The 18500-nt window shown below is 37.0% G+C and overlaps 4 protein-coding genes across 4 annotated transcripts in view; all 4 read left to right on the plus strand.

Annotated features, from left to right (window-relative positions):
• The window catches only part of LOC117208381 (probable serine/threonine-protein kinase yakA), a 56141-nt gene extending 43660 nt beyond the window's left edge, over nt 1-12481 (plus strand). Inside the window, exons 8-10 of the mRNA XM_033449553.1 lie at nt 1784-1933; nt 4813-4955; nt 5039-12481. Coding sequence (XP_033305444.1) covers nt 1784-1933; nt 4813-4955; nt 5039-7048 — 2303 coding nt within the window. The 3' untranslated portion in view covers nt 7049-12481. The remainder of the gene's footprint in view (nt 1-1783; nt 1934-4812; nt 4956-5038) is intronic.
• A 317-nt stretch (nt 12482-12798) lies between these two features.
• Nucleotides 12799-14626, plus strand: LOC117208371 (26S proteasome non-ATPase regulatory subunit 6). The gene is made up of 5 exons (XM_033449530.1): nt 12799-13060; nt 13351-13702; nt 13766-14094; nt 14174-14342; nt 14414-14626. Exons 1-5 carry the CDS (start codon nt 12916-12918, stop codon nt 14586-14588), a joined length of 1170 nt encoding a protein of 389 aa, XP_033305421.1. The 5' UTR covers nt 12799-12915; the 3' UTR covers nt 14589-14626.
• Nucleotides 14627-14739: 113 nt separating this feature from the next.
• On the plus strand, nt 14740-15609 carry LOC117208372 (transcription elongation factor 1 homolog). Its single transcript, XM_033449531.1, has 2 exons — nt 14740-15232; nt 15308-15609. The coding sequence occupies exons 1-2, from the start codon at nt 15117-15119 to the stop codon at nt 15447-15449; spliced, it is 258 nt and encodes an 85-aa protein (XP_033305422.1). The 5' UTR covers nt 14740-15116; the 3' UTR covers nt 15450-15609.
• A 261-nt stretch (nt 15610-15870) lies between these two features.
• Nucleotides 15871-18354, plus strand: LOC117208343 (PRA1 family protein 3). The gene is made up of 5 exons (XM_033449481.1): nt 15871-16443; nt 16525-16742; nt 16869-16982; nt 17697-17965; nt 18067-18354. Exons 1-4 carry the CDS (start codon nt 16244-16246, stop codon nt 17753-17755), a joined length of 591 nt encoding a protein of 196 aa, XP_033305372.1. The 5' UTR covers nt 15871-16243; the 3' UTR covers nt 17756-17965; nt 18067-18354.
• The last annotated feature ends 146 nt before the right edge of the window (nt 18355-18500 follow it).

The raw sequence follows: 18500 nt of genomic DNA on the forward strand, positions 1-18500 counted from the left end.
GAAAAGAATTTATCGCTGTTGGTAGCAATAATGGTAGTTCAATTGTGCGAGAGAGCCGAGGCAGCGACGAGGAGATAGAGTTTGAAAATTATACGTTGGGCAAACATTAAGTAATTTCTACTCGAACCCTAGTATCAACAAGAGTAAAAATAGGTATTAAGGGCTGTCTTTCCTTCCTTCTATTTTTACCCTTTTTTTCCTTTCTCTTCTTCCCTGCCTTCCCTTCGCTCTCTTCTTTCCCACCGTTGCTTGCTTCGCTGTTATTCCTTCCCTTCTTTTTTTCTCCTTTCATCCTATCTTTACCTGCAATTGTTACCAAAAACCTCGATATAGTCCTTTTCCAATTTCCCTCCTACCTCTCTCTAATTTTTGCCTCGAAACGTACAGCAACGCGCTTCGAAATGTACGCAGAATTCAGACTCGTTAAATAAATTTGCCGCATTGTACGGAAGAAGGCGATTTATCGCTTATGACTGAACTTTTGAGAGCGATATAAAAAGGGCGGCGCAAGTCTGACCCAGACCTATTTAATCCATTAAATGGTACGCTTTGCAACACCTGCTGCACTGCTACCGCTAGAAACATGGTCCTCGCTAACAACCACCACCGCCACACCACCACTAACAAGTATCATCGGATTATTACGACAACATAGAACATTGCAAATCTGTTGCTGTTAGGCGAAGCGAGGGAGAAAGAAGAATCGAAAAAGTAAAAATGCAGAGATCACGAAAGTAACAAGAGAATAACAACGAAGGGAAAGTAATGGCAATTCTGTGAATATAAAAGTGAGTGGCGATCGACTGGTGACTAGCCAAGTTATTTTCTTTCGTCAATTTATATAAGTGCGCGTTATTTTTCGTTATTGTACCATCGTTTCGAAAGTTTCGTCGTATCATTTTCATAAAGAGAAGATGGTTCCGACGGAAAGAAGTTCTGTACGTGTGAGCCTCTTTGCATTTCGTTCTTTAAGCAATTTTTGCGACGACCGAAAATAACGCTGGTCTAACAGTGTCGTGTCTAATGAGCAGCGCAGATGAAAAACGATTCCGGACACGTATGCAATTGCATTTACACGTTTTTCGAATTCACGACTGATCGAGAACAGACATTTTGCCGTTATTAGTGTTAAAACTGTTCGATCTGCATCGGCTTCTAAGATCAGTCGAGAGTCAAGTGTTTTATAAACGCGTTATATCCTACTTACGAAATGATTTTATCGTGAACCGTGACATATAAGTCATTTGGAACTGGTTTCCTTAATACGATACCAGGCCAATATTTTTTCCATGCAACTCGCACTCGAATCGTACGAACGTCTCGCCAATGATCGTCGTTTGTCATCGTGGCGTTCCCCTCCTTATTTTCATCGTCGAAACTTTCGCACGAAACGATTTCATCTGACTTTGTTCGCGAAATTCGTCGTACGGACGAATAAATCGTTCGAATTAAGACGACGAGAAGCGAACGAACAATTTAACCTTGTACACTATGCGCCGCGTATCGTCGAGGATGCTTTTTATTTCGTTTCGTGCGCGTCGCGGGGCAATTTATCGTCTCGAGTTTACGGAACCCGAGTATGAACTTCCAGACAGTTTGTCGACAATGTTTGACCCAGACCCATTGAAATTCTCCCTTCCTCTACACTGAGCCGCGCAAATGTCGGTCGAACTTAACGACGAAGGTACTCAGCCTGTTTCCCGCGGATCTCACTGAAACAGATCTCGCGAATTTTCTCTCTCCGTCTTATCTAACCACCGACTGAACCAACTTTTTTTTTCAGGGAAATGTTTACACTTAAGTGGTCTGACACCCGAACCACTGACAGCAGATGACGACTACAAGCTCCTACGCTTCGGTATCGGTTTCACGAATATGGTAGCTCGTGCCACTAAAGGCAGCGCTGATCTAACGAGGAAGGAAATCAAAGAAGGTCAGTATACGAGACGATAAAGGTACATAAGCGATCCTCCAACGCCCAACGACAACAAAACCTGTGGACCGCTCTTTGTATGTGTGCGTGCACCGCGCATGTAATATAAATTACATGTAACTACCGTTTACGAGCATCTATCGATCCGAATTTCCACATTATTTAAATAATACATGTGGAAAATGATTATTCGAACGATATATTATTTTATTTGGCTATACATTAGATGGTGCGCTATCAATTGATTTCTTAATACGTTGATCGCCACGTCACCCATATCTATGTGACGGGTATACTTCAGGTGGGGTGCCGTCACCTAAGTATGGATGACGCTCTTCTTGTTCGAGTTAATTAAATATAGGATTTTACACGCTATACCATACCTTTTATTAATTTCTATTCTGGATAAAATATTACATTATGCTATATCGCATGGTATTTGTTAAAACATTCCAAACACATCTGTGGTGATTTTGGGCACTTCGAACAATATTCGTCGTCGCTACTCTCCTCACTTTCAAAGATATTTTCATACCGTTTACTGGACATTTTCAGGACGAAAAAATCACTGATGTACGTCTCACAAGTATGCTTCTCGACTAAATGAAAAATCCGAGATATTTGCCACGAGCTCCCTCGGAATACTCTAGGTGGAAAGCTCGTCGCTTTCCCCATTTCAGAACTAAATAATATTTTCTTTGCAATGAATCGAAGGCGATAAACAATGAATCGAAGGCAATAGACAATGATTTCCCGCTTGTCGTTCAATTTACTCTGCGTACCGGCGGTCAGATTTGGGCCCCGCAGGAAACTTAGCCGAATCGCGCTGGGCGACCAACGTGTTAAATAATACATTTGGAAAATGATTATTCGAATAATATATTATTTTATTTAGCTATACATTAGGTGGTGCGCTATCAAAGGATTAATCCTATCGAGGTCCTTGATTTCTTTATCTCGATTTCGCTTTAGTCTCGACCAAGAAAAACACCGTTGACGTTTTAAAAGAAAATCGTAGTATCAAGTTGAAATAAAAAATCGTGTCAATAACGATTCCTCCATGTTTGTCTTAGATAAGAAATTTTCTAACGATGGAAAAGTACGGTTGAAAGTGACTCGAAGAACACGGTGAGATCAAGTAATCGAAATAATATTCGATTACCTGAATAATATCCAACTTTCGTAATATAGTAAATTATAAATAAATTACGAATTAAAGATGCACGGAACGCGTATAATGGGCAGAAACGTACAAAATATCCAGAGTATGGTAGCCAATAATATTACCTAATGTGCGAAACAAATCTCTGAGCGTACATTCTACCCGTTTCGTTAGTTGTATTTATAAAAACACGAATTTGCATAAACATTTGCATTTTAATAATAAAATACAGCAAAAGCAGGCTTACGAACGTAACGGATGGAAAACTTCGATGTTAGGATATGGACGATGTATATAATGCGTGTAAAAATTTTAACCATATTGTACACACATGGGTCGCAAAAACTAGACCGTTTTAGACCGAGACGAACATGTTCGAACGTGGGTTGTTCGAAACAGCCAGACGAGTATCATTTCAGCGTGCATTGCATACACAGCGACATACACAAGTACATACGTATACCGATTTTTTACGCTGATCAGCATCGAGCGAATTAAATTCGATAACCGAAATCACGGACCGAGGATACAGAGTTGAACATGTTGTAAATTCGTATCACGGTTTCGTTATTTGCTTCTCCGCTTATCTGAATCGTCGTTAAATTTATTGTCACGCCGACAAGATATACTTACTCGCTTCGATTGTTCCTCGAACATAAGTTTTTACAAAGAATAACATGACCGTTGTTAATTACGGTTTACTGATGTAATGTCTCCTTCCGCTCAAAAATATACAATGTAACGCTTAGCGTAGCTAGCATAGTAATTTTTACTTCTTTATTCTCGTTCCTTTCCTACCAAAAGGTTATCGTCTGTTAACTTTCTACGCGCTGTTTTCTCGAACGCTTAACAATCGTTCACTTTTTAAGCATTTTACGCGTACAACTTTCGTTAAAACTCTGTTCTTCGTAAACGGATACTTGTACAGAAAATTACACGCACATACGCGCGTATGCGTATTGCTAGAGTTCGATACGCTTTCTACGGAAAGTGTTCAAAAGTTTAAACTCGACAAAGAACGTAAAGGAACTAGATAAAGGACTAAGCCGAAACGATATAAACAGATAACGGGGATGTAAACGTAAATGATGTAAATGTAAACGATATCGAATGTCGATAAACGTTGATTTACTTACCGTCTCTGGATACCTGCTAGTAGCGAGAAGTCTCGCGTGCCACTAGATGCGATTTTCTATTTATCAAATTGTTAGCAAAACCGTGGTCACTTATCTCCAACCGGTGAATAGCAATAGCAGTTATTTCTTCGGTGTGTTAAAAAAAACTAAGCACGATCGCCGCGAAAATCTTTCGATCGACTTGCACTTCGAGCCGGTACCCTCCGCGATCGTCGCCGCGAGAAGACTGACGACACGCGGCATCAGTGTTTCCAATTCTCTCGGCCGTAAGACTACGACGCTCCCGCGCGACTAATAGATCGAAAAGTCAAATTAACACGGAACTTAATAGATCGAGGACCAAGCGATGAAATAGCACGCGAAACTCGCGTAAATGTTATTGCAAAGATGTAAATGAACCGACTTACATACTGTTTAAAAAGATATATATTGGAACGATGGATAATTTACAGAAACTCTAATTCTTTCTAACGATATACTTGAAACATATTTTCGTATCGTCGTCGAACGATCGAGAATTCTTTCGCCGGTTGTATTATTAATCGACAAAACTTTACAAAGTTGGTGCGTCTTTTTTACAGGCAGTCACATTTTATTGGAGAAATTACGAAAGTATAAACCGAAGATCGCCGTGTTTAACGGTAAACTGATATACGAGGTATTCTCTGGGAAGAAGGAGTTTGGATTCGGTAGACAACCTAATCTGGTGGACGGCACAAATACGGTAAGAAAAGAATTAATTTTGGATCTCTTTCGAACGATAAAAGTAAAAGTGTCGCTAATAATCGGCAAACTGCTGGATTTCAGTACATGTGGGTGATGCCATCGAGTAGCGCCAGGTGCGCGCAACTTCCACGGGCGGCGGACAAGGTGCCATATTATGCGGCGCTCAAGAAATTTCGCGATTACTTGAACGGCACGATCTCTCATCTGGACGAGTCCGACATAGTGTTCGCGGACTCGAAGCTGAAGAAGAAGGAACAGGAGGCGATCGAGGACAAGAAACCGGCGTATTGCGAGGAGCTTACGAACGAAGGAGAGAGCAGGATCATCGACATGAATGGAACTGTCATCAAACAAGACTCAAATTGCCAAATACCTGGCAAGAAGAAAAGAGGCAGGCCAAAGAAGATCAAGAATCCGGAAGATCAACCACCGCCCGATCCCGAGAAATTAGACGCGAACGGGGAAGTGATAAAGAAGCGACGGGGGCGGCCGAAAAAGATTCACCAACAACAAAAGCAACAGGAGCGGGAGATCAGAGAACGAGAACAACAGCAGCAACAACAACAGCAACATCAGGGTATGGGTCATCTAGGAGACGGTTACGGTACCGTGGTACCCAATTGTTTCTCTCCGCCGAAGACGTTCGCGCATATGGCTCCATACCCTCAACCGATGAACGATTCTGGATACTACGGCCAAAGCATCAACGACAGTCCGTACAGTATAAATGCGAAACAGAGCCCGGTACATTTACAGCACTACAGCCAAAGTCCGAAATCCATGTCGCTCTCGTTTACTCATTCCGATCTATCCTCGGAGATCAACACCGCGATCTCTTCGGAGAACAACTTGGAGCCTTCGCCATTGACATCCCCGAGCGTCGAACACCCAGACTTCGAACCACCTACCAGTATCTCTCAACAAAATATGAACAACGATCATCGTCAGTACAATCCGGCCGGGAACGGCGACAATACGGGCCATCACGGTAGTCCGGGAACGCCGTCTCATCCGAGTTACACGAGCTACATGGGTTACCACGAGCAAACCTCCGACCCCCACAATCCCCATCCCCATCAGACCACGCCGACACCGTTGAGTCAAACTACCGACGAACATTCGCATCACTCGCATCCCACTCCTCCGCATACGCATCCCCATACGCCGACACACGCCTCGATGTCGCCTCATCATCCGCACGAACAGTACGCCATGAAAAGGAACACCGGACAGGACGTGGCCTCGAAAAGTCTCAGCGACCTGGAATCTCTAGTCGATCAGATACCGAGCATAGCCGATGGGGGTAGCCAACGTTTGCAACACACGCATCCCGGAATGACCGACGATGGATCTCTGGCGGAAAAAATGGAAGCGCATCATCAGTCTTATTTGTCGGGATTCTCCGGTATGCCTAACGCTGGCATGTCCAATTACAGCCCTCCCTTGGCGCCTACCGGTGCGATCTATCCATCTTCGTTGCACCATTCTCCCAACGACGGTTACGGTTCTCTTTACGGCATGAATGGACGCCAACATCAAGATTCGCAGCAGCAACAACAACAGCAACAGCAGCAGCAGCAGCAGCAGCAGCAGCAGCAACAGCAGCAGCAGCAGCAACAACAGCATCAACAGCAGCAGCAACAGCAACAGCATAGTAAATCTTATACCGTCGAAAATCTAGCGTCTAGCAATTACACGCCGAGCATGAGCCACGGACATCCTGGTAACTCGTATCCGAATATAATTCCCGGACCTCATTATCCCGTGCCGATGGGATCGACGAACGGGTATCTTTTTGGTGGCCTTGAGTCAAGCTTGATGCAACGCACCTACGGGATGAGCGGTATGAGCGGTATGGGAGGAATGCACCCATCCCTCGGTCACATGGCCAATCCTTATTCCTATAATGGTTCGTATTCTAGTTCCTTCGACGCCTATCCGGCGCCGCCAGCAGGGATTCACGCGCCCAGCGCCAATTATCCCGGCGGTTACGCGAGCGTTGGTAGCGCGACGCCAGGTACTTCTACGCCACCGTCTTACCTTCCTTCCCATCACAGGCCGTCGGTCGACCTCGCTTACGACGGTGTATGATAATCGATGTAAAGCTATTATTCGACGTACATACGCGCACGCTCACACACACGCTCGCATTCGCCCTCGCGCGCATGCGCGCGCGCGTTTACACAAACACGTATACAAATACACGCACAGGACAGACATACAGACAGACAACAGACAAACAGACAGACGAACGGACAGACAACTGGCAAACAAGCAGACGATTCGAGCGCTACGTTTATCTTTTCTACGTATTTTTACACGTTTAGGATCCGCCGGAACGATCGTCTCTTTCTGGCGCGACTTGCTACTGCGATTTGCGCGCCCGTTTTTCTTCCTCTTTCTCCTTTCATCGATCTCTCCGAGCTTCTTTACGCTTTCCTCGAACCTCCTGTACCTTTCATCGCGTGTTTTCGTATTCACTCGGAACTCTTCCCTCTCCCGATTTTTCCCCCTTCTTTTCTTTTTCATCCGGCTAGATCAACGATTACGCCGCGAGTAGCAACGGGCGCACGGTTCGAAACCGCGACGGCAACCGCTATGAGAAAGAAAAAGAAAGGGAAAAAGCCGGTTCTCGCACGCGCTACGCAATCAGGCTGTCGAATTATGTAAATGCGTTAATAGGGTTTCGAAAGTGGCGTGCTCGTGCAGATGCTATTTGTCTCTTTTTCGCAGTGATCGCGCATCGATCGTCGATAATGGGAAAAGTCGAACGTTGAAGTTTCGCTTCTTTCCATCGTTTTCTAACGTTATACTGTTACGCTTTCGTTATTGTTGAAGAATATTCCGCTGTTTCGCTTCACTGGCAAACATGTGCGATCTGTTGCTGTTTCAACGAATCGGTATACATTTTTCTCCGAACGTCGCTCGTTAAAACATGCAAAAGTTTTACGTATTTACGCGTGTATTCGTCCTTATTTTATCCTCTTTTTCCGTTCCTTTCGTTGTATGAGAGAAGGTATGCAGTTTGTACGCGTCGAATCGTTTACGTCACGTTATTAACTGTAATCGTTATGTCCACGAGCGAGACTGCTATTCGATAAACGGTAGCGTTCGACCTTCGTGTTGAAGCATTTTTTACGAACCAATGGACGAAATATATCCGAATTAGCGGAATATGTATACACGTTCGCGTTGAAACATTGACCGGTAATCGTAGCGATGCGCTAGTCGCAAAAATGTAATTCGCGAAAAGTCGGTCGATACACTACCGAGTAGAAAGTACGACTTTCGATGATATTCCTAAAAGAATTTGGAAATATTTTCTGTTCGCGGTGTAACAAATGCGATGTCGTAGGTATACGACTGCTGCATCCTATACAGCTATGTATATGCGTGCGTTACAGTGTATGATACGTTACATCAAAGCAATAGCGCATACACGCGTGTGCACATGATTAATTGCAAACTGTATATGTTTAATGCGAATCTAGTCAATTCGATTCGTTGAATCGTGGCGGTTTATCGCAATCGACCGAGTAATTTTACACGCGGATTAAGTCGGGAAAGAAAACTGACCGATCGATAGAGGTACTGAATTTCGCGCAATTTCCCTTCCGCTCGTACGGACAGAGAAGAGATTCGACTGAATCGCGATCGACGTTAACCGATCACAGGCGAATATTTCACCACGTTGATTGTATTCTCGCGTAATAGCCTACTTTCAACGTGTTATTTTTTATCGCCTGTATCCCAACATGAAATAGTGGAATCTTCTTTTTGGTCATCAAACGACATAGAGAGATGCATTCGTCGTAATTTCTCCCTCTAACTCTTCATTATAATTTCGCGGATACTTTTTAATTTAATCGGCATACACGAAACAGAAATGGAAACGTAAATGGTCGAAAGATCTCGCGATTTCTCTGTCTATACGCGTTGGTCGAACGAATCGCGAAAAGTTTGAGCAGTAAAGAAATAAAAAAAAAAAAAAAAAAATTAAAAAACGGGAGAGAGATGGGTCGCGAAAGAAAATCTCTCGATAGTCGATTGGGTAGGCATCCTCGCTTTCGTACCTCGCACTCGCTACAGCCATAGCCATAATCGTTCTCGTTGCAATTTGTTTATCGGTTAATGCATATCGGTTAATCGTTGACTATCGACGTCGCTGTGAAATGTCATAGGTTACCGTGATTTTTATAGTTATCGCGTTATGTTGTCTCTCGTTAATTGTATATTTCATCGCTGCGTTTCGAGTAATCGAGGATTACAGTGTTTTTATCGATACACGATCACAAACAGTCGATGTAGATGTATGCCATAACCGACATCCTCTTTTGTCGCTAATCAATGCTGTAAAATTGCGCATCTGGCATGATTATATGCAAAGAAATAAATATACGCACGCGTACGTGTACACGATCGTACATAAACAAGTGGAGAAGAAAGAAGAAAAAAGGAAGAAAATGAAAAAGAAGAAAGAAGAAAGAAGATGAAAGAGATATACGTATACGCGTGTACGCGTTCACGTGCCTATACTTATAGAATACACATACAAAGTATAAATATTATATATTGACTATCTACGATAAGCGAGAAACATTTATCGAGTAATCACATAGGATGTGTTGAAACATTTAAAATGATGCACAGGGTATAGATGAGAAAATCGTTGATATAATAACTGATGTCTATATAATGAATGTTTCTTTTGTTCTATCGGCCTCAAGGACACAAAGCGCGTACGATCGACAATTAATCTATGGTAGATGTTTTTCAGAATCCATTCCGATTCAAAGGGGACGGTTTTAGTATAAGTGTCGTCGGTGTTAATCGTTCGTCGATAATGAAACGAAACGAAGAAAAAATAAAGGGACGAAAAAGATGGAAGCAGGAAAACAGAAATGAACGTATACCGTGCCGAACGGAACGAACCATCGCTAATCGATACCTTTCGATTAATCGAATCAATCGATTGTAAATTGATCGCTAAGAATTAAGTATTAAGTATAAATATATTATACAGATTTAAGTGGTTTCGCTGTTGATCGTATCGAATAATAATAATAATAATAATAATAATAATAATAATAATATTAATAATAACTATAACAATAACAACAACAACAACAAAATAATAATAATTAATAATTAATAACAATAATAATTAATAATAATAAAACGAGAAAAAAGAAAGAAAATCGAAAGAAAAGAAAGGAAAAAATTTCGAGCGTAAGCGAGTAAGAGAGCTTGGGCCAAAACCGGCCTCCGACATATTTTTTAATCGCTTGGAACCCTCTATTATTCTACCTTTTAAACTTAACGGTGTGAATGTCCAGCCGACCGATCGATCGATCGATCGATCGACCGATCCGTCGATTCGTGGCCGAAAACAGTAATCGACCGCTCGCTCACTCGCTTCTATCTTAAACCACACTTCTCTGTCATAATTCTCATTATCAGCATCGTATCGATCGCTCGGATTATTGAGATGTGTTCTATATCGACCAACAACGTACAAGTACTTGCGGAGTATTTATAGCTGTTCGTACAACGCGGGAAAGAGGGGCAACGTATCTTACGTTATTCTTTGCAATTTTTATTTCGTTCCTCTTTTTCTATATCCTGCCCCCCTCCGCCCCACTTCTCTTCCTTTTTTACGTCACTCGTTGGATCAACGATTTCTCGCCTTAAAATTGATTCGCGATAATCCTCCAGACGCTTCGTTCGAAACTACATCATCCTTCCCTTCGCATCCTTCCTTTTCCTTCGCCTTTAACGCTCGCTTTTCGTCCTTTCTTTTTCGTACTCGTTTCGTTATTTTCTTATTCGTTATTTTCTTTATCATTGGATCGGGATTACACGAAAAATCAAACTTAAAAACATTTCATTCGGATCCTTTACACGTGCAACGAACTTGCAGATTTTACTTATAACTTTCGAACAAAGCAAACAGAGAAAAATAAAGGAACCGAGAGCTCAAAGAGGACAAGGAAGGAAAAAATGTAGGATTCGATCGTTCGTTCGATCAACGAATAAGAGTAGAACCAATTCGATATAAATATTCATTTTCTTTTTCAATTTTTACTGCGAGTTCCAGCTCCTTTTGATTAATCGACAAATTTTCTCCAACGATCGTTGATAACGATTCAATAACATGCTTGGAAATTCGAGTCGCTCGTATTTTCGTGTATGATCGTTTTGCACGAAAAAATGTTCGATCGAACAAAGTAGTGATAATATCGTACCGTGCATGTTGGAATTGAGCAATGGCGAATGCACTGCAAACGCTCATTTAAATGCACACTGTTTTCTCGCTTCGACAAATTCGTAACATCATTGCTGGTTGTTCGTTTGTTCGTTCTTTCGTCCATTCGTGATGTTCCAGATACACGAAAATTCGGGCTGTTTCTTTCATTCGAAGGAACGAATCGATGTACGCTTAACGATCATAAACGTAGCATAGTTGGATTCGTAATTCTAAATGTTGTGTGTTGCGTTATTTGCCATGAAAGTCGGTCGGTAAACTAAACTGTACTCGAAAGGTGCATCGGTTACCCAACGATTTATTTTTTACCAACCGTGCACACGAATTCGATTGTTGATTCTTCGATCGAATGTGCGATCGTCTCTATTACCAATAAACGATACGTTTTTCTTCAAAACGAGGAATACTCTTTAGAATACACGTCTGTTTCGCCATGCAGCATATTCTCTTTTGAAGAAATAGAACGTCGCATGTATTCGATTATCCACATCGAATATTCAAAATTACAAAGTTCATTATCAAATTTGAAGTACCGATCCTCTATTGACTGTATGTATGTGTATGTATTGCTGCTTATATGCATGTACACACATGCATATACACATGTAAAGCTTAAAGAGTAATTCCAATTCTTTTACAGAAAACATTATCTGGCAACATCTATCAATTCGGACGATTTAACGAATTAAAAGACAAAGATACAGATTTCAAATAAATTCCTTTATTCTACTTAATTCATAGTATAATCGAAATATAGTGGTTCGATCGCGACGTCTCACGATCTGGAATTTTTACTGAAATGTGAAATTCAAAAATAAAATATTTGCTGTCACTTACCGTCACGAATGTGACTTCGAAGTTTGCCAGACTAACGTATAAGATTGATGCTAATTGTTATTTCGTGTTTTCTCGACTCTTTCTTGATTGCTTTGACTAGCTTTGCGTACACGTACAGAACGTAATTTATGATATCGAATCTTTCCAGTAAAAGGAAATCTTTAACAATCTATTACCGCTTCGTTAGAATCCTGTTTAGCATCCTTTCAACAATCATATTGCAGTCAGTTTCGTTGTTACTGTCCAAACATAATTGTAACGATATTATCGAGAGAATGATCAGTGTCGTGCAAAACCACCATTGGAGAGAAAGAAATACCGAAGTCGTCAGTATGCGTTGAATTGTGTGATATGTGAATGAATGAAATCGCATTATGCAATCCTTCTTGTAAATTTTAAATATAACGAATCCTGTGAAAACATTTTTCTCTTTTTGGACTCACTTTACCTGAGTCATTGGCAGTTTGTGTCAAAAAATAAATTGATTCGTTAAAAGAAAATTGTCCTGTGTTTATTATTTTCAACAGTTCGTATATCTTCAAAACTTAAATGAAGAACAAAAAACATTTAAAAAATATACGAACTTTCATTTAGTTAATGTGTAGATTGTTCCTTAAAAATATAATTATTGGATTTATCTAGAAATATTATAACAAAACCAAAAAATGATATAGTCCAAGAGTAATAAGTAATGAGTAATCAAACTAAAAGAATTTATCCCGCCATCTATCGAGTAGATGTAGAAATATACGTTTTCGCGTTTGATCTATATACTATTTAGCTCATGCTTTGTAAAACACAAAGTGTGTTGGATAATTTGTGTTCATCAGTGTCGTAATTATAATTTCAATTTAAAATGCCGTTGGAAAATCTAGACGAAGAGGGTTTAGAAAAGAATCCCAAATTAGAGTTGGCTCAAACTAAATTCTTATTGAGTCTACCAGAACATAAGGATGATCCATTTTTAAAGAACAAACTATTAGATGCCATTAAAGCAGACGGTGAGATAGCATTTTTGCTTCCTTAGTTAACAATTTTAGTTTATCTATACAACAGGGAATTTTACTTATAATAAATTAAATATTTGATATTAAAAATATAATTAATACTTTTATGCAAGTTGAAACTAAGAAAACTACCATGACACTTAATATAACCTTTTTATTGCTGACTATTCCTTTTTATAGTATTCCCCTTGATTCAATAATTTCCTTTCCTTTGATTTGAAAATCTCATTTTTCTTTTTTCGTTACTGTTCAATAAACTTACAATTCATTTTTTCTTTCATTAGATATGGCTCCATTCTATGAAGAAGTTTGTAAAGATTTGAATTGGCCAGTCGATGATAATCTTTTAGCTACAATGAAAGCTAAGAATATGGAACAACTGAAAGAATTAGATGACGCTATTGAAGATGCTGAGAAAAACTTAGGTGAAATGGAAGTCAGAGAAGCCAATCTTAAAAAGTCAGAACATTTATGTAGAATAGGTGATAAGGAAGGTGCCATTTCAGCATTCAGAAAAACTTATGATAAAACTGTATCGTTAGGACATAGATTAGACATAGTATTTCATAATATTAGGATTGGATTATTTTATCTAGATCATGATCATGTTACTAGAAACATAGAGAAAGCTAAAAGGTACGTATGCATTGAAAAATAGGGTGGATGTAACAGAATGTAAGTACCACTATTTTATTTCAGTTTAATAGAAGAAGGTGGTGATTGGGATAGACGAAATCGTTTAAAAGTATATCAAGGGACATACTGCATAGCAGTACGTGACTTTAAAGAAGCTGCAACTTTCTTTTTGGATACGATTAGCACGTTTACTAGTTATGAACTGATGGATTATAATACATTTGTGAGATACACTGTGTATTTAAGCATGATAAGTTTACCTAGAAATGAACTTAGAGATAAGATTATCAAAGGCTCAGAAATTTTGGAAGTACTTCATAGTAATCCAGATGTAAAAGATTACTTATTTTCTCTATATAATTGCCACTATACTGATTTTTTTAAAAATCTAGGTATTAAGAATTTCCATTTCAGTATTAGAACTTGATAATTTCATATTTTATTTGTTATTATGTATGAATATGGTTTCAGCACACGTCGAAGGTTTGTTGCGTAGAGATTATTTAATTTTCCCACATTATCGGTACTATGTTAGAGAGATGCGCATTCTCGCATACACGCAACTTTTAGAATCTTATAGATCTCTTACACTTCAATACATGGCTGAAGCATTTGGCGTTACAATAGAATACATTGATCAGTAAGCTTGGCAAATTTCATTCTCTGCTAGTATAATGTGCATTTAATTATTATTTCAACTATTTTTTGCAGGGAACTATCGCGTTTTATCGCTGCTGGAAGATTGCATTGTAAAGTTGATCGTGTTGGTGGGATAGTTGAAACTAATAGACCAGATAATAAAAATTGGCAATATCAAGCTATGGTCAAACAAGGAGACTTGCTGCTTAATAGGGTTCAAAAGTTATCGCGTGTTATTAATATTTAATTATATAAAGAATAAATCGAAATATCAAATTTTAAGATCTACTTATTGTTTGGTGTGTTCTTAACAAAATCTGAAGTTCTTTTTATTGCCCACGATTTTAATTTTGTATTAAAAACATAATATAATTAATAATTTTTACGATAAAAATATATGCGTTGTATCTAATCCCTAATAAATCCTAGTTACGATTTTTCCTCCCCTTCTAAATTCTGAATCAGTCCTTTGGAAACATTCCCTACAACCGTTAGGATACCTGCAAAGGTGAAAACCCACAGGACGATGTTTAGTTGCTCCTGAACGTTAGTCAAGAGAACATTACGTAGTTATTATCACACTAATTACAAGACTATATTTGTATTCTAACTTGACAACGTTTGAAGGTAACGTTCTTACTTTAATGACTTCACGATTAATATTAATATCCCTATCGAAATATATGTAAATATATCATTTTTATAACGCGTACAAAATATTTAAGCTTCTGATATTTTCAGAAGAACGTTATAATAAAATAAATATCTATTGAAAATGGGTCGAAGGAAAGTTAGACGAGAAGCGCTACAAAAAAACAAAACGATCGTACCTATGGATATACAATTCACGTGTCCATTTTGTAATCATGAGAAGTCGTGTGAAGTTAAAATGTAAGTTTTAATGCATCGTAAAATCAGATTCTAGTTACGAAGAACATTATTTATTACATTTTATAATGATTTTAGGGACAAACGTCGAAACATAGCAAGAATTTCATGTAAAATTTGTTTAGAAGATTTCCAAACCAATATTAACATGTTATCAGAACCAATTGATGTGTACAACGATTGGATAGACTCCTGTAATGCTGTTAATCGCACAACATAGAAAAGTTTGACCTTTTTCCTTTTTTACATAATTGACTTGTTGTATAAACTATATATTTGATATGTATCAACGATCTTTTTTAATCATGAAAGCAATAATTTTAATCAATAAAGTATGAATGATATTTTATAAATATATATATACAATTAATAAATCTATGTAAAATGTTAATTCAAAGATACAACTGTTTTGTAGTAAAAAAAATTGTAAAGAATATAAATATATTACTAATGAAAACTTAAAAACGTTATTATATGAACGAAATCACATAACTATATCGAACTTTGATTGATTTATATTTATACCGATGCAGTTACACAAAATTTTATTATTATTCAATTAATAGATCGATAAAGTAACATTTTGAAACGCGCGCTTGATCTGACTTTCTCGAGATAAGAAATGACGTTACTTTTAGCTACATACATACATTGTTCACCGATGTTTACCACTTAGCAGTAGATAAGCAAACGCGCACGTTACGATAATAGCCTTTAAACGAAATTCGAAGCAGTTTATCTGTATAGTGCATAAATTCTTTTGCTGAAGTACATGATAATTAATACTTTGCTCTTTTCTTTTACGAAAAGTGAAAATTGCATGTAAAATCGCAACTAATCTAGTTAATTATTTTCGAGCTGCGGTACGAGTATTTCATGAACTTGCATGACGTTCGTTTTAGTCGTCATCATCCAAAAATACCAAAAGACTTTATCGTATAAAGATCGATTAATGTGCAACCGTAAAAATTAAGCTGTTTAACTTAATATAAAATTGTGTTTGACATCGTTACGATGGATAAAACAGTAACAATAGGTGACGGATGGGAACTGCCACCTCTTCGTAGTTTATATGATTTTCTTTTGGAATCCTCACGTTTCCAACTGCCTAATTTTAGAGATTTCGAAAAATGGGGCAACAGAGTAGCGAATAATCTTGTGTATTATCAAACCAATTATCTTTATATGTCCATTGCTATTTTATTGGTTGTAGCGTAAGTATAATAATGATATTTATAAAATATATATATAATGAAGATTACAAAATTGTTTGATAATGTACATTAATTATTTAGATTGGTACATCCAATGAAGATGATTGTTGGTATATCGGCGCTTATGGCAGTATGGGCTGAATGTACTTATTTGTTTAGTGAAAAAGAATCATTGCTTAAATTCAAAAGAACTTATCCTCAAGTTGCAGTAATTCTTACTATTATTTGTGCAGCTTATGTTCTTTATACTATAAACTCAGTCCTTCTTGTATTATTTGGTATTTTACTCTCATTTTGTGGTAAGTTTTTTTCTATATAAAGAACAGTACCAAGAAAGGTACTTTTCCATTATGGAGCTCTGAAATCAGTTATAAAAATCCAAAAATGATTGATTGATCTGTATTAATATATTATTAATATTTTAGTGACCTTTATACATGCATCTTTGAGATTAAGGAATGTGAAGAACAAATTTGTTAACAAGATTGAGGGTATGGGACTCAAGCGTACACCAATGGGAGTTGTCTTAAATTGTTTTGGTATGAAAGAAGAACTCTTTACATAAATTCGTAGTCAGATGTTAAAGAGAGATGTACTTTTATGAATTGATTATGGATATATATAATATATATGTATATATATACATACATATATATGTTTTTGACATTTAAGTTATTCATTGTTACTCTTAGCTTTATTGCTCTTAAGAATAGAAACATTTTCTTCTATATATTCTAATGCTGAGATATAATACAAAATGCAATTAAAGTATTGTTATAGTTGTATAACAATATTGTGGCTTATGCAATATATAATTTCCTTTATAAATTTACTTACATTATAGATATAAATTAATATGTTAACGTTTTAAAGTGATTAATGTCAATAATTTACATAGGATATATATGTATGACCTGTGATCTTGTAATACAAAGTTGAATTATTATTTATTAAATCTATATGGTAACCTTACATAATTATTAAAACCATATATTTCATTTATTTTGTATTTTAACATAGTTATATACATGATATGTATATTAAATATATTTTTATTCTCGAATATTAGAACCACATTTAACGTATAAAGATGACATTATATCACTAATGTTCAATATATGAAAAAAGAAACTATTTTATAATATTTTTATATGATATTAATTATTCTTCTATATTTCATGATCCTAGTTTGTATTAACACACCATTTATTGCTACATTTAATTTTCCATTACTTTCTCATTTCATTATGCAGAACATGAGACCGGTATAACTTTACGTACACAAACAACGTGTACTCACTCGGTTCATTAGTAATCTGCTTCATACAACAAATTGTAACAACGTTTGGCAGTGAATATGTGTCAATAATATTTGGATGCTGCCTAAAGTCACAAAAAAAATGCTTTTGGACAATTAGGTAAGAACTACATGTTTAAAATGTTTCGTAAATTTGCAAATAAAACTACATTATTAATTTACTTAAATAAGACCTAATTTAACATTCATTTATATATATATATATATATATATATATATATATATATATATATATATATATATATATATATATATATATATATATATATATATATATAATATATATATATATGTGTGTGTGTGTGTGTATCTATCTAAAGTAATAATTGTATTTAAGTATAGCGCTTCTCTGCAACGAACAGATGTAGATCATAAATTATCATAATTATTTAAGATATGGTGAATCATTTCAATATACAACTGACATACATTGTATTAAACATATATATAATTTTTATAGAGTAATATAATTAAATAATTCTATTTTATATGAATCTTACAACATATGTAAAATAAGGATAAAATAAGTACTATTCAATGTATAATTTTTTTATTTAAAAATATAAATAAAACTTTTGTTCGGTTTTTTAAAATTTCTGTATCTTTTATGTGAAGATACTTTGACGAATAGTTTAGAAAATTTTTAATACAAAATGTTCGAGGCTACCTTGGGGAACAAAAGAGTATATGTAAGAATATATCGTAATAGTATAGGAAGCATACTGAATTGTCTCATATA

Source organism: Bombus bifarius, unplaced genomic scaffold (genome assembly GCF_011952205.1).
Source record: "Bombus bifarius isolate JDL3187 unplaced genomic scaffold, Bbif_JDL3187 scf7180000008062, whole genome shotgun sequence".
Taxonomy (NCBI): Eukaryota; Metazoa; Arthropoda; class Insecta; order Hymenoptera; family Apidae; genus Bombus; species Bombus bifarius.